General features: G+C 46.8%; 1 protein-coding gene across 1 annotated transcript in view; it reads left to right on the plus strand.

The window, feature by feature from the left end:
• The window catches only part of CACNA1B (calcium voltage-gated channel subunit alpha1 B), a 297,443-nt gene that overhangs the window by 136,663 nt on the left and 144,891 nt on the right, over positions 1–15,889 (plus strand). Inside the window, 1 exon segment of the mRNA XM_055720862.1 lies at positions 12,994–13,109. Within this exon segment, the coding sequence (XP_055576837.1) occupies positions 12,994–13,109 (116 nt within the window).

The raw sequence follows: 15,889 nt of genomic DNA on the forward strand, positions 1-15,889 counted from the left end.
TGCTGATCAAAGCACTGCCAGTGCTCCTGTAATCAGTTAATATTTAAATACCTTCCCCAAATGGCACACTCTGCCTTCTGTTCCTTTCCCTTCCCTGATGTGAGCCCTGGGGGCCAGCCAGCAGAGCTCAGCTCTGCTTGTGCCACCAAATAAGCAGGTTTCCCCAGTGTTCCTAGGATGTAGGGTGCAGAGTTATTGCAAATATCTCATTTCTGATGGTGCAGTAGGGACACTGGCCTCTCCTTTGTCTTTCCATGACGCGTGTGGCAGTAGATGCTGGGCCGTAACCCCTCACCACTGCGCTAAAGGTGGGTGCAGCTCCCCCTGGCCAGGCTGCACATCACAAGCAAAGACAAACTGTGCTGTTCTCTAGCTGTGAATATGGTAGGATTTAGAGTTTTCCTGGAGTAATGTGGTGGTCACAGGTATGCAAGTGGACTGCGACTGGAACAACTCCTAAAATCCAGGAGCAGCCTTTGCTTGTTGGCAGAAGGTCCAGGGCTCTCCAGCAGGAGCACAGCATCCCGTTTGCTGTGGAGTAGTGGTAGTGTGGGTTTCTGTCCCTCGCTGGGGATTTTCCTCTCTGCTCCTAGCTATCTATTCCCCCTGCTTTCTGTTTTCTCTCTCTGGTGCTTGATCCCTCCGTGAGCTGATAAAACTCAGCAGAAACCAACAGAGCAGAAAAACACAGATTATTTTCTTCTGGAGCTTTTATTGTGTGCCATAGCTGATTCAAGAGAAGATCAGGACTGCACAGGGCCAGGAGAGCAGAAGTGGGAGGAGAGATTTCTCGCCCCTGTGGTAGCATTAAGATGCTTGGTAGGCCCATTTGCTTCTGCCTGTGAACTGTAGAGCTCTGCCCACTTGATCAAGGTAAGCAGATGCCTCCACGTGCTGCGAAGCATGTTGGGGTGGCTGCCCAAGCCTCATACCTCCCCAGTCACAGGCACAAAAGAAGGGAAAAAGAGAAATGTAAAATAAATAATAATAAAAAAAAGGAGATTAAATACCTGGTTAAAATTCTGCTGAACCACCCATCTACTCAAAGGATGAGCCAGGTTTTGTTCATACCAGACTGAACATTAGTTCTCTGTTTTAACCATGAGAAGCCATCCTAGCCATGCTAACCTTGTTTCAGAAAGTTAGGACGCCTTGGTTCCCAGAAATCGGAGTAGCATTTTGTTAGGTTTCTGGCACAGAGTGGAACAACAGCAGTAGTGAAAATGTTTAGAAATTTGTATCCATAATATATTTCTTTTGAAACATCTTTTTACATTGGCTGTGGTGGGTGGTTATTCTTATTTATTAGATTATTTGTAAACTCTTTCTGACATAGGGTAGCAATAAAGGCATCCATCCCAGGGAATACAACCTTTCCATAGAAAAAAGATTGGCTGCCTCTGATGGCACCATGGGAATGTTCTGGCTCCAAGTCCTGCCAAGAAGGATTGACCCCAGATGCCTTTCAGTTCTCCCTAAACACAGTGTTGTTTGTTGCTGGGAAATCATGGCATTTGGCTTCGACATGGAGCAGAAAATGTCCTGTGATGATCCTGATAAATTTTTTATTGCACTCTGCACGTGGTTCTTCTGCACTTTACAGTGAGGAGGGAAAAAATACGCCTCATTGAATTGACAAGTCCTGACCAACGTTCATTCTTCTTTTGCCTGTGTACTGTTTTCTGGCAGCCCTCTGCCCCCCTGCTCTGGCAGCTGTTGCCACCGAGAGGTGGGCGCCCATCTCCACCCACCCACCCACCCCCCCCCAAGCTTCCAGGCATTCCCTCCATAGCAGTGATTCCCAGTGCTGTTTTTCTCATCCTGCTGCTTTTCCCCTCCCAGCCCTCAGCCTCCTCGCAGCCCAGCTAGCAGGTTTCTTCTGTGGGCTGGTGGGATTATGGAATTTTCTACTGCTTGGGTGTTGAGCTGGGTATTAATTTTGCCTGTTAATGAGCTGGATGATTCTGTACAATATGTTTGTGACTGTTTTGATGCTTTGGATTACACAATGCAAAGAGGATAAACGTTATCATGGGATGCTGTGAGGAAGATGATTTAACTTATTTCAAGGCTAAGTGCTTTTTGGCACCGTTTCACACAGCGGTGGGGAATGGTGAGGGTGGCGAGACAGCAGGAGCACTGGCCAGGGAGGGCAGCACACTGTGAATGATGCATGTGAATACTGAGAGCCTGTGTCTCTTGAGTGTGAAAAATGCTGCTTGTCACGTCCTCAAGTATTTATGGTGATGCTGGAGGTATTTCCAGACCAGCCAGTGAAGAGTGATGATCTTTCCTAAGGTTTACTCATCTGGCTGCAGTAACCAAGTGTGGAGAGGTACTGCAGTGGCCAGTCTGCGTCTTCCCTGCTTAAGTATTACCGTAACATGGTCCAGACCTGGCCTGAGATGTGCAACACCTGCCTCTTGCTATAGGAGACCACCTGGTGTAAGATCTGCAGGCAGACATTTCGAATGGATGCAACATCTTTGTGACAGCAGGAGCCTGGCAAGGGATGCAGCTGTGGACCGTGCTGGCACCTCACAGCTGAACAAGGGTCAGAGTAAACAGCGCTTTTGTTCTTCACTGCTGCACCCTGTTTTGAGCGGTCTGCAGTGTGGGGTGATGTTCTCTGGGCAGGGTCCCATTAAACATTTGCCCTGCCATGCTCCTGTCTCCCTAGGGGCTGTCTGTTTCTGGCTGGCGTACCCTGGGGCGCTGGGGCTTTTGTGCTGTTAGGGCAGCTCCCTGGGAGGGTGCACAGCCCCATCGAGACCCCATTGAACCGGCTACCTTGGTGACTTCTCTGCTGAGTTTCCTGACATGTTTTCCAATCCTGAGGATTTTTACCAGATTGAGATCATAAAACTTCAGCCTGCAAGATGTGCAGAGGCTGGAGAAGAATCAAGCTGATTAATTTGTCATAATGGCAAAGCATTCTTCTGTCCTCCTTTTCCCTCATTTCAGAGACAATCATTCATTTTCCCTGCAAATTTGTTCCAAGTTCACTGTTACCTGCTGTGATCTGACTTTGGCTGGTGTTAATTATTTGCAGCAGAAGAGCTGCATCATGAAAAATATGAGATTCTGCTTCCTTTCTCATTGCTTTTAGTCTTTTCACAGCTTGTCCTTAAAAAGCAGGGGAAAGACAGGGCAAAAAACCATATTTCTTTCCTGCTGTTTCTTGCTTATCACCTTTTTTAACCGAGACGTTGCTGCAAACAAGAAATGTGGGAGAAGCACATGTGTTTTTTGCAGAAGGGGTCAGGGAGCAATGAGTTTGCACGTGACCTTTGTCACACCAAGCTAAATGTCCTGTCGAATTTGGATCCTTTGCTGCTTCTGTGTTTTTGGTTAGCGTAGGAGAGGTGCACTACCTTTATTTGCCTTTCTGTTAAGCTGCAATGGAAATTAAACCCTGTAATATAGAAATTATATATAGGAGACCTAAATTTGAGCCTCCTGGGGCCTCTGCTTTGGCGTGGAGACATGATGAACAGAGCCAGGGTTTCATCCAGCATGTGCAGTAGGCTGATACTATGAGATAAATAGTACTTTTTAATTCCTTTTTCTCTCTTTGTTGTCGCCTCCTTCGAGCCAGGTTTGCCCAGCTGTAGCACTTGCAGCATTTCAAATCGGAGTAGGTGGAATCAAAGAGAAATCGGCACAAGCTGAATGTAAAGACAAAAGGAAGGAAGACACATTGAAGGCTTCACCTCTGTGCTGTTCCTCTTCTCTTTCTAGAAATACAAGACGTATCCTGTATCTGGCTTGTATTTGAAACATCTTCCTGCTATGTTCGGTGATAAAAGTGACTGTGAAGCCCGGTTCGGTGCCGAGAGATGAATCTCTTGGTGATACTTTCATCCTTTATCAGCTGGTTTCCCCCCCTTTGGAGCAATGAGGAGGAAGCAGAGGCAGAGCCCTAGCTGTGCAGGATTGATAGAGCCAGTCCTTACTCCTAAGCAGTGGATGCTAGGGTGGGTTAAGCCACTTGGCCAGCTGGGTCTGTATGTTTGGGCTCAGTCTGGGAAAGAAGGACATGCTTCTTCAGTCCAGTGTGATCTTGGCCAGCAGCAGCTCTAGGTGGGACAGAAACCTGTAACGCTCTGTGTCTTTGGGATTTCGTGCAGCTGATGGGACAACCTGGGGTGGATGATGAGCCGCAGAGCTTTGTGGCCACAGAGCTTCTATCTTTTATCTTCAGCACTACGAACTCTCAGTCCTCCTCTGGGCTTTCCTTGTTTAAAAACGGGGTTCAAAACTCTGACTTCTCAGCAAACCACCTCTATGGGCAGGCAAACTATCTTAGAGGTACCAAACATCACCAGCATAAAGAAATTCTAACTGATGGTTTTCCAGGTGAATCAGTTGCTTGGTTTCGTCTCATTCCAGCACTTTCCAGCCTGATATCCCTGCGCCCCTGGGATGTGCTGTCTTTCACCTCCCTCAGATTTTCTTCTTGCTCAAATGAGGTGCATTTCCATGCTTTTTCTTCTTGTTCCAGATGGGCTTTTTAATCAATATGTTTTGCCTATGTTCAGTGGTGACCTGGGCCTGATTTTTAGAATTATTTAAAACCAGTGATTTAACAGTACTCTATATGCATTTCTATTCACGTTTTCAGATCAGTAAGTCGGGGGCATGAAATTATTTTTAGTTTTGCCTGCAGGTTTCTCTGCACTTGAGGATTTTTTCTGTGAGTGAGAAAAAACATACCTTGACTCATCCTAAAGTCTTGCCGGACCTTACTGTGGTAAAGATATCCAGTGTTATGGTAAAGAAACTGATGCCCTTGCTGATCTCCTCTCTTTTGTTTGTAGCCCTGCTGGGTGCAAGGTGCTGGCTATGGCTACAGCTGAGCCATGTCCTCTTGGGTTTGCCTCTTCCCAGCTATGGGCTGTGACACCTTGTGTCCAGGCAGCTGGAAATTGCACTGCTTGTCTATTTACTCCTGGATTTATTTTGTATTTTTCTTTTCCTAAGTCAGTTTTGATTCTATCCTCTGAAGAGGGTCCCCCGTGGAGAGTCGGCTCTCTTAGTCAACCGTTTGGTTACATCTATGTCCTGCGATACTTTCTGTCTCTGAAGACAATCCTGCAGAGTACGGTTTGCCCTTTCAATAACTGCTTGCCTGGTTGGGGAGTGAGGAATCCCTTTAACGTATTTAATTCCCCAAGTTGTCATAAACCTAGAGACTTGTTGACTACTGTACGCTGGACCATTGTCTGTCTTCATTTCTACAGGTACTCCCATAACAGCAAAACAAGACATTAAGTGTCTCTCCACATGTAATGCCTTTTCACCGGTTTGTGCAGTGGGCCACATGAAATGAGAATAGGTGTCAACTGTGACATGCACATACTTAAGCTTCCCAAAGTCAGGTACATGTGTTACATCCATTTGCCAAACCTGAAGTGCCTTCAGACCTTTTGGGTTAGTGCCCACCCCTAAACTAGGTCCATGATGACTGCATTGAGGACAGGAGCAAACAATGCCCTTTGCATCTGCCATGGGTATTTACATACTGTTGATGTAAAGACTTTGCATTTTGATGTAACATCTTGTGGCTGTTACGAGCTTCTTCAAACTTATTTGTTGGAGGAGTTATTGCCAGACAGCTGACTGCTTCATCAGCTCTAGCATTACCTTCGCCTAACCCAATGGTCCACTGATGACTTCTAATATGCATAATACAAAATTCATGTTTTCTCTGTCGAAGAGTACTACACAGTTGTATAAACATTTCACCAAGATGTTGGTTCCGCCTTCGTAGTTTCCAGAGTGTTAACTATGGACCGCCATGTAGCTCCTAATGCTTTAGCTTCTTTTCCTTCTCTACCTCCCTTGATCGTAGTATCCCAGAGGCAATTGCCCACTTGTCTCCATTCCGTAATACTAAACAATAACGTGGGCTCGGGGCTCTTATTCTTTTTTCGTGCCCAGCGAACTAAGGTCTCCACTTCTGTCTCTTTAACACCCTCCCCTCTCTTAAAGAGGATGCTAGTTAGCAGTTTAATTGCCACATTTAATTCCATCGCGGTCTTCTCAGAGCTCCCCCCCTCACAGAAAGGATATCAATGGGGAAGACGCACCGCACTTGTTGCGGCCTTCCGTAGTGCCCTCCCTCTCACAGAGAGGAATTTAGCGGAGATCCCCGCCGCGATTTACTCTATGTGGTCTTACCACCAGCAGGGGTGCGATCTGCAGCTCTACACCAAACTCTGGACTTCGCTTTTTGCCTTCCAGGTTCTGCCCGCCTCCGACCTCCAGCTCCCTAATGGGACAGCTTCCCTTCGGGTCTGATGCATGGAGACTTCCGCATTTAAGCGAACAGCATTTAAGCTAAACCGCGTTTAAGCGAATAAATGGGTCCCTGTTTGGGCGCCAGACGAAGAGGGTCCTCCGTGGAGAGTTGGCCAAGGCACGACAATCACACCAATATGGCTACGTGCCGTGCTCCCTTTATTAAACAAACAGGCCATATTTATAACAAACTGACCGCTCACCTGACTTTACACACAGGTGATTGGATAAAAGTCTCTGCCCACGTGGGCATCCGTGTCACTGATCAGTGGGCATGCTGCAGGTGCCTGATCAGAGTGTGCCGATAAGAGTATGTTGATTCCACGGTTACCAGGACTTGCTCTGCACCTGGCTTCTTGTTTGTGCATAGCTTGTTTTCTTTCTCACCCTGCTTGTTCCCAGGACAATTTAAAGTTGCTCTGCAGCTTTAACTAACAGGCCTGGGTTGTCCAACACGGACAATGGTAACATATGTCCTCAGTCCTTTAAAAATCCCTCTACAGTCCTCCACCTATATTTCTAACTTGCCAGCATCCACCCGAGTTAGTGCACTGAAGGGAATGATGCGCTCTCCCCTGCCCCTTCCTCTCACCACTTGCCTCCTGTGGGCTGCTGTGAATGATTCAGCCCCTGCTGTGGCTGCCTTTCCTCCTCTCCTGGAGGAGCTTTTGTGAGAAACACCAAAGGCTGGTGCCTTTGAGGTGGCTGGCCTGCAGGGTGCCATCGCTGCAGGACTGCGGTTCTCCTGCTGCTGCCTCCCTGGCAGCCCCTCTCAGGATCTCAGAGCTGTTGTGTGGTGAGGTGAGTCCTTTAATCTCTGAAAGAGTTCAAAGAGTCGCTGGTGCTGCGGTTGATGAAGGTTCCCTAGTGACAGGGCACACTGCTGAAGTGAAAGGTTTCAGAATCAAGGGAAGATGGTGTCCACTGTTGCTGCTCCGATCCTGAGCTTTGCTGTTGTGCTTCAGATACCCTCCTTCCCACCTGACCCCCCTGCCTGCCTCCCTCTGCTGCCCTGAGTCACCACAACACCCACAAGACGGGTGAGGATGCTCAGCAGGTCCCCAGGCTCTTCCTGCATCTGCATCCAGGACACTGAGCACTTTCTTTTTTCTCTTTCCACTTCCCACTGTTCGTCTCGCTCCTGCTCACTCTCCATGGGCTTTCTTTCTTTTTGCTAGGGCTCCCTCACTGCCTCTGTCTCTCAAAGAACAGGTTTGCAGAAGGTAAAGAAAATGTTTAGTGCAGCCAAGGCTTTGTGTCCTTAGTTGCATAAACAGTTACAGTCATAAAGGTGTTGGGCTTCTTTGTTGCATCCAGCAGAGGCTTCTCCTTATAAAGAATTTACTGTTCTCCAGGAAGGCAAAAGACAGAGATATGAACCTGCAGAATAAATTCTTTCCCTGGAGCAAGAATCTGCTTTTCTATGAACACTTGGATGCTGATGTGATTAGTGAATGAAATGTGGGCAGTATTACCTGGGTCAGACCAGACCCTGGTGAAGCAAGCCACAAGGGGCTTTGCAGGACTGAGTGTATGAGGCAGCAAACTCAATCACTCAGGTACTGCAGGAGCTGCAGGATGGCAGGAGCGCAGGGAAGGCTGGCTCAGCAAGAACCTGCCTACCATGTTATTGCAACAGGCTTCACCCAAGCAGTTGGGATATGGTTGGATTAGGACAAGGTGACGTACTCCAGCATCAGAAACAGGTGTGAGAGGGAAAGGAAAAATTAACCAAAGGTTCTTTCTGTTTCCTTGTCACAGTTACTAACCAAAATAAATGGCAGGAAATGGACTTCCAGCCTTAAAATGCAATTAAGCCTCTCTGCTCACATGTGGATGCTCTCAGGGTGCTGGGAGGTGTGTGCGGTCCCTGTGCTGAGAAGTCACCCTAAGGCTCTCTGGAGGGTCTCCTAGGTGACGTACAGCCTCAGAGCAAGTGGTTGCAGCCTACTAAGAGTACAGGAGGTTTGGTTTTACTGAAAAAAGCAGATAGTATTGCATTCATCTTACCTCTCTTAGCATCCAGCATGTTCGTATGTCTGGGGTGCTACAAGTGCGTGTTGTTAATACAGTTCCTCTGCAGCCTCTTATGGAAATTCCTACCCCAGTGTTGCTCTTACTGAAAGTTAGGGGGGGTAATTGGCACCAAGTTTCTTTGGAGGTTCCTTCCTCGCTGATTGTGGAAGGGGTGGACTGAAACGGGATTTTTTAATATTTCACCTCTCCTCATTCTGGCAGCCCCCGAGTAGCACAGCATGCATGATGTGGTACCACTGCTGCTCTTCCAGCTCGTGTTGTGATGCTCCTCCAACTCACGTGTCAGGCAGCCAGGGGAGTTTGTTTTCCATCCTCTACCTTAGACTGTCCCTCCCTGCTTCCGAGTGACACTGGCTGCTTACAGGCTGCTGACAAGTATCAAATCCCTTCTTGGGCACTGTTCCACGTTCAAGCCACAAAGCTTAAGCTTACAAATTAAGCCTTCTGTCTCGGCCAATTTTGTTTCTCCACCTGGAGAGTTCATTTTGGCCTGTAACTCAGTCAAACATCTGCAGTCCTGGCTGGTTCCTTCGCCAGCAGCTCACCCATTTGAGTTATTTGGCTCCTCTCCATTCCTGAGGGCTGCATTTCTCCAGGCAGGACTATGTCCCTAGATGTCACATGCCATCCAGGCTCAACTTTACTCATTCTTTGGATGTACTTGGACTGGAGATGAAGCCAATCATAAAACACTGGGGGTTTTGTTTTAGACTTAAAATTCTTAAAGTTCTTTACAGCTACTTTTCAGGAGTCCCTGGTGGAGTCCTCCTGAGATCTGAGCTTCTTTCTGCTCACTCTGAACAGTACTTTAGATTCAGTGGATGAGGGCTGTTCTCTCGTTTTGAGATTTGAGGTTTCATTAGATCATGTGTAGCTCGGGTATTATTCTGAATGAGGAGCTGATTACCTGTGTTGTTATTACACATCGCTAATCATCAGCACTATTAGTGGTAGCAATGACAGTGATGCTGTATCATCTCTCTCTGCCTCTTCCCTGTGAGTGGGAAGCATTTCTGTCTGCTTTCTAAGTGGAAAACCTGAATTGCAGAGGTTTAATGGTGTGATTAGTCTTGTAGCAGGCGTGCTGTCGCTGGCCCTGGGAGTGTGCCATGAAACCCAAGAGCAGGAGGCGCATCCATCTCCATGCTCCATCTCTGCTCTCTGCTGTCATATAGGAAAGTTAATCATGGATGAAGATTATGGTTTGTTTATTTTTTTTTCCGTTTTAGTTGCTGTGACAGTATTTTTAATTTAAGACCAGCATGGATTAAGTACTTGTAAGAATTTCGTGGGCTTATAATCTTTTACTGACCCTGGTGGTTACTCATGAGTTGACCCTGTCTCTTTTGTGGCTGCAGGGGGCTCTTGCATTTCCATGGAGTGGCTATTCCAGTGCATATTTATACCGAGATTTATTTCACTTTTCCACCCACCAAGGTGATAAGCAACAATCATCCATTTTCCTGGTGACTTTAAGCACCGACCACTCTTGAGAAGAAAAATGGGACACATTGAGCTCGACGGGATGGCGTGTGGTTTCCATGATGAATGCCCTTTCTTTGATTTCTGTTTGTTCCTGCTGTCTCTATAGAATCAGTTAGTCACCACTGTCATGTTGTAACTAAAATGCATTGTAGTCATCTACGCAGGCAGAGCTCGGCTTCCTCCGAAGCGGTGCCTCCTGTTGCTGTGCTGCGTGCAGGAGTACCCACCTTCCCTCTGCTCTGCTTAATGCCTCTCTGGACGGTGCTGAAAGATGCAGATTTTGGAGGGGTTGGGGCATGTGGTGGTTGAGGAAAGCCAAGGGTGAGAATGGGTGAATTTTATTACTCCTTCCAGAACTGGCCAAGATGTGGAGGACCCACTATGAAGAAAGTCCCAGAGGTGCAGTCAGACAGGAGGCAGCATGTTTCCTGCTCAGGTTTCCTATCTGCTGGTTTGGGAGATTTTTGCAAGTCAATGGCATAAATAGCAATTAAGCTGAGTAGAAGAGGAAACTTATTTACTGCTACCAAACATTCCCATAGGACTTTCTGTGTTTTCACTTAGAACTGGCAGGAGAATTTCAGCTGAAATATTTTTAGATGAAATATGGCATTTTGATACAATTTCTCCCCCTTTTCTTTGACTATGTTCTGAAATTTTGTTGAAAAGCTCTCAAACAGAAAATCTGGGAGTTTTCCAGTTGCTGCAATTGGGGAATATTTCAGCTCCTGAATGGTGATGAATGTAGTGGAAGAGACACACGTGTTTTTGTTAATACATTTGATGAAAGAAACCACAGCCTTTTGACAAGTTCCAGCTTCATCAAACCTCTCTCCTATCTCCTGGAAATAGGAGAAAAGGGCAAGTGATGCGTTTCTCTGCCAGGAATACCATACAGCAAGACCTTCCACTCTTCAGCCTGGATGATTTTGCTACAGCTCTGTAGCACTCGAAGGTGTTCAGTGAGCGGAGATCCAAGGCACTGCCTTCTCCTGGAAGTTCCCTCCCTACCCCTACAGCAGTGCCAAGCCTGCCAGCTCCAGGGAGCACAAGGGTGCAGGTGGCTTTAACCTCAGCAACATTCCTCACTGGTTTCTTGTGAAAAGCGTGCATGGTTGCACAGAAACTACTGAAGTTTTGCAACTTAGCACGGCTTCTCCCTCATTTTCTTACACGTTTGAAGTTGAGATTAAAGGGACAAGTCCTAGGTAGCTCTTACTTTCCTTAGGCCAGATAGGAGCTGGCAGAGAATGAAAGGCTTTGCAAGGAAAGCTCTCCCCCCTTGCCCGCTCCTGGTAGGCGAGGGAGCAGTACGCAGCTCATCTGCTGTCCTGCCTGCCTGCTGTGGTCCTTCAGGAAAGTCCTCACAGGGTGGTGCCTCCTGCTCCCATCCAGCACAGCCCAGCTCTGGGGAATCTGTGGTGACAAGAGCCTGTAATGCAGGAAGTGTGGCCCCTCCACGTCTGGCAATTTAAATGCACGTTGTCACCTTGTGCTGTCTGAGCTCATTCCTCCCACTCTGGAGAGAAATCAAAACTGAGAGGGAGGTCCATGGCCCCAACCAGCAGCCAGTGAACCAGAAATGAGAACATTAAAAAGGAAAAGGGAGAAAATGCACATCCAGCTGACATGTGCAGGATCCCAAATCACCCAGCAGACACATGCTGAATGCCAAGGAGGAGCTGTGGGTTAAGAGCAATGTTTTGGTTTGTTCTATTTCAAGGATGCGGTCATGGGCTGTGCTGTCAGATGGGGGACAGGAGAAGGGAGTCAGGAGATGGGGATGTGCTGCTAAAATCAAGATAATGGCTCAGCCGATAGCAGCTCTCGCATCAGTGGCTGGTATCGGTGTGTGTTGCAGGGCTGAGCCAAGATCTTCCTGCAGTCCCTTCTCCGTGGGTCAGACAGTCCTGCCAAATGAAGCCAAAGTGTCAGCTTTGAAGGGTAAAGTGTAGACTGTGAATGTAAAGCTGCGTCTGGCACTTGCAGCTCCTTTTGCCCCTCCATTCTTCTGCCTTCCTCCCATCTCCTGCTCTTTCTGGCTTCTGAGGAGCTTGTGTGTGTAAGGAACAGATGATTAGGTGAGATATTCAGTCGAGAACAGTGGTTAATTACAGGTTTGCAGCAATTAACAGTTAACTGAAGATTTGAAGGACACAGCAGAGTTAAGATGTGAAATGAGAGAATGAGCGAGCCACTGGTATACACAGGGGACAAATGCCCGATCCCACATTTAACCATATAGCTAGAGCCACTGGGGGACTCACTGCAGTGTGTGCGCAAAGCGACGGGCTGCAAGGGCTGGTTTGCATGGTAGGCAGGGATGTACATCTCCAGGTGGGACATGAGAAACTTCCCAGAAGTGATACGAATTACCTTGGGGAAACCGCCAACGTGGGTGTCTTACAGTGGTGGATGCAGTATTGTCTCAGAATCCTTTCAAAGTGGGCAGTGGGATGAGCTTGGACAAGATTTTTGCAATGGTTGGTTTAACCTTAGGTTCGAACTCTTCTGTACGGTCCTGTTCTAATGATTTGATATCTAGACACTTGCCTTCCATGTGATTTTAGTAAATAGCAGGATCATTGTTACCCTCAACCCAGAGCATCTGGGCTATTTCACCTTGACCCCAGAGCACCCATCCTCTCTTGTAGCTCTTATTTGACTTGTGTCTGTCAAAGTCATCTTCAGCCTGGGAAAACTCAAGGAAAGGCTAACAGGGAAGAGCAGATGTCTTCCAACACCAAGAGAGTGTTGGGGTGTCTGTGACATAATATTGTGCTTCTAGAGGAAATTCTGCTGTGGAGTGAGTAGTGTGGAGGGAGATGGAGGACAGTTTTTAGTGTTGAGGACAATACTTTGTATTGCATGACTGGACAGGTGGTTGTGCATCGGGATCTCATTGCAGTGGGTGCGGTGTGGCCCTAGAACACATGCACATGGCAGTTTGCAGCCCTCCTTCAGGATGAGGGAGGCAGAGAAACAGCTGAGCTACCATCAGAGTAGTAGTTTGGTGGACAGCAATGCGTAGCATGCTGTGGTTTCCGCTCACTATTGCTGTCATCGATTCCACGAGCTGTGCGAATACAATCCTAAAGACAAAAGAAGGGCCGTGTATTTTCCCTGACCACTTATGACGCATGCTTTCTCATTCTTCTCTCTGCATAGTGAATTCGCCAAAGAACGAGAGAGGGTAGAAAATCGTCGCGCTTTCCTGAAACTCCGTAGGCAGCAGCAAATTGAACGGGAACTAAACGGGTACTTGGAGTGGATCTTCAAAGCAGGTAAGGCAAGAGGTCTCATGATTTTGGTTCAGTGTGTTTTGTGGCAATTAGAGTCTGGTGATGACAGAGAGGACAAGGGCCCTAAACGTGGGGGCCATTGGGGTAACCCACGACTGGAGAGGGCCCAGCCAGCACTTGGTGGTTTTGTTGGGCTTGTTTCTATTGCAAGACATCTCAGTTTGGTTAAGCAAAAATAAAGGAGATGGGCCAACTTACGTTATTGCTGAGATCAAAGCAATTGTCTTAATACAGTATAATATAAAATGTGATACAGTGCCCAAAGTCTCCACCGTGGGGAAGCTGTTCCCTTATATGAGTCATTTATATTTTATTTACTTTCCACCACAGCTGTTTTATAAGCCTCTCTTGCTACGATGGTAAAATACACTGGAGTGTCATTTTTATGAGCTACAGAGATCACTTGCATGAAACTCACCCCAGCACATATTAACATTGCTTTATAACTATTATAACTGAACATTGCGGTTTATTGCAAGCTGTGAGCAACTTTAACAAGGACCCAAACACACTAATTTAACGAAAAATAGCATGCTTTTCTTTTCCTTTTTATCGGACAGTAAAGATTACCAATAACCTTTCTGCATTATAGAGTAGCTGAGATATATATTGACATAACCACAGTGCAATTCATTCACATAGCATCAAGAAAGCTTCTGGGGCTAATTTGCTTCCTTGCTTACTTTTCCGAAAAGCTGAAACATCTGAGTAAAGGGAAAATTAATTTCAAAACAATTGTGGAGAGAAAAAGCAGCAATGGTTTCTCAAATACATTTTCAGATGCTTTTCTAGGCAGGTCAGCTACACCCTTGTCCTTTACAAATGGGGAAACTGAGGTCCAACATTATATGGTGACTCACCTGACGTCAGCTGGTAGGCGGGTGGCAGGAGTGGTGCTCCTAGACTGTGGGCTGGCACCACACTAAAATCCATGTCATCATTCCTTGTTTTGAAATCCGTGCTGATGTTAGAGGCCTGATGTGCTAAAATGTGCTTGTGCAAGGATGTAACTGGATGGTCACAGCAACTCGCTGCAGCATTGCACGTGCGTGAGCCGTGTACCGGCCAGGGGCCAGAGTATCCTGGTACTATTCTGTGTGCGAGTGGCTCTGTGGGTTTTACAGCTCCTGTTTTATGTGCACAGCCTGGGTGCCTGTATTTGGAAGAGTGTTTTCCCATAGCTCCTGCTGCTTTGCTTCTGCTTTCCCCTCTGAAAGGTTCTGCCAGCCCATGTGGCGTGGGGACGGGGGCTCTGCCCTGCTACAGGGCTCAGGGAGCGCTGGAGGGGGCGACTGCAACACCTCCCCCTGGGGCCACTGGTCTGGGCATGAGTTTTGACAACCTGGCCAGGGAGGAAAAAGACTGAAGCGCTGAAATGTAGAATAGGAAGAAGCAGCAGCAGTTTGTATGGTGTCTCAAGCCCGTTATTTCCCATAGTGCTATGCACAGTGACAGGCGGGTGCCACTCGTATTGACGGGCTTTTATTCATTGTGACTGTTCAACAGCAACTGTCCTCAATTAGGCAACCACACTTCATCCTGTGTTTCTGTAGGATTCAAAAAAATGATCGTTCATTTTCTTTCCACTTACAATTTGTCTTCCCATTTGTTTACAGCTTTTGTGCTACTCAAATTCAAATTAATTAATGGTTTATCCAGTGGCTGAAGCAGAGTACACTGTGGCTCTCCCTTGGTTCTAGTGCCATCTTGCTTTTAAGGCTCTTGTGATTGCTCGATCTCTAAATCCTGGTCTCCCCATCAGTAAAATAAAGATGAGAATTCTCTTGCAAAGATGTGGGTTGCTTTGTTTCATTTTGGTGGCTGTTCTGCCCAGAAGAGCTGTGCAGAGGTCATTAGCTGATCTTGTCTGCAAGTTGAGGTGAAGTTCTAAACCGTACAGCCCTTCTCTGCTCCAGTTCTGCATCCCTGTGGGAATGGCTGGCTCTTCTTTTTCTGTGTTGCCAGTGCTGTATGAATGCCATATCAGTTTAGAGTGAAATGCTGTAAAATGCCCACCTTTTTATTTTGTCTAATAACAGAATAACAGAAGGTTTCTAATCTTCTAATAACAGAAGATCAGAAGGTTTTCTAGAACAGGAAAGTGTATGCAAAATAACCGAATCAGGGAATAATAAAAATATTCTGTATAAGCATTGTTGAAAATACAATAGGAATATAAAAAAGCTTCCTAGTACAGCTGAATAACGACAATAATTAAAAGCAACCTAGCAGCGTTAGTAAATCTTTGAATACAAAAGGTAGTGTGAAGGCTGACCAAAACTGAAAATCGCGTGTTTAGAATTCAGGTGCTGAAATCTGGGACTATGCCGTCAGTGGGCATTCCCCATTTCTGTTTTAGAGGCCAGGGTTTCAACTATGAAATGATCATGAGTTACTAAACTAGGTAATCAGTCTTCCTTGTCCAGGACTGCGTGTCTGCAGACTGCTTGGTTGGGGGGAACAAAACAGGCAGGGGGGGACTGGGACGGGGGATGGTCATGGGCAGTCCAGCCAGGACAGAAATCTCTTGCAGCAGCCCCGGGCACTGAGGTACAATAAGCTGTTTGCATAAAAGAGTGAGCAAAAGCTCTTGGTCTTCTGCTCCAGTGTAACTCTGGAGGGTTATGTTATTATTCATGTGAATATCTAATTGTTTTTAAATCCTTCTAACATCCTTGACCTCTTTGAATCTTGTAGCAAGGAGTTCCACATACGCTTGGTTTGGTGTTAAAACCCAAACCAACCCACCAAACAGTATGTCC

The sequence above is a fragment of the Falco cherrug genome, chromosome 9, assembly GCF_023634085.1.
Source record: "Falco cherrug isolate bFalChe1 chromosome 9, bFalChe1.pri, whole genome shotgun sequence".
NCBI lineage: Eukaryota > Metazoa > Chordata > Aves > Falconiformes > Falconidae > Falco > Falco cherrug.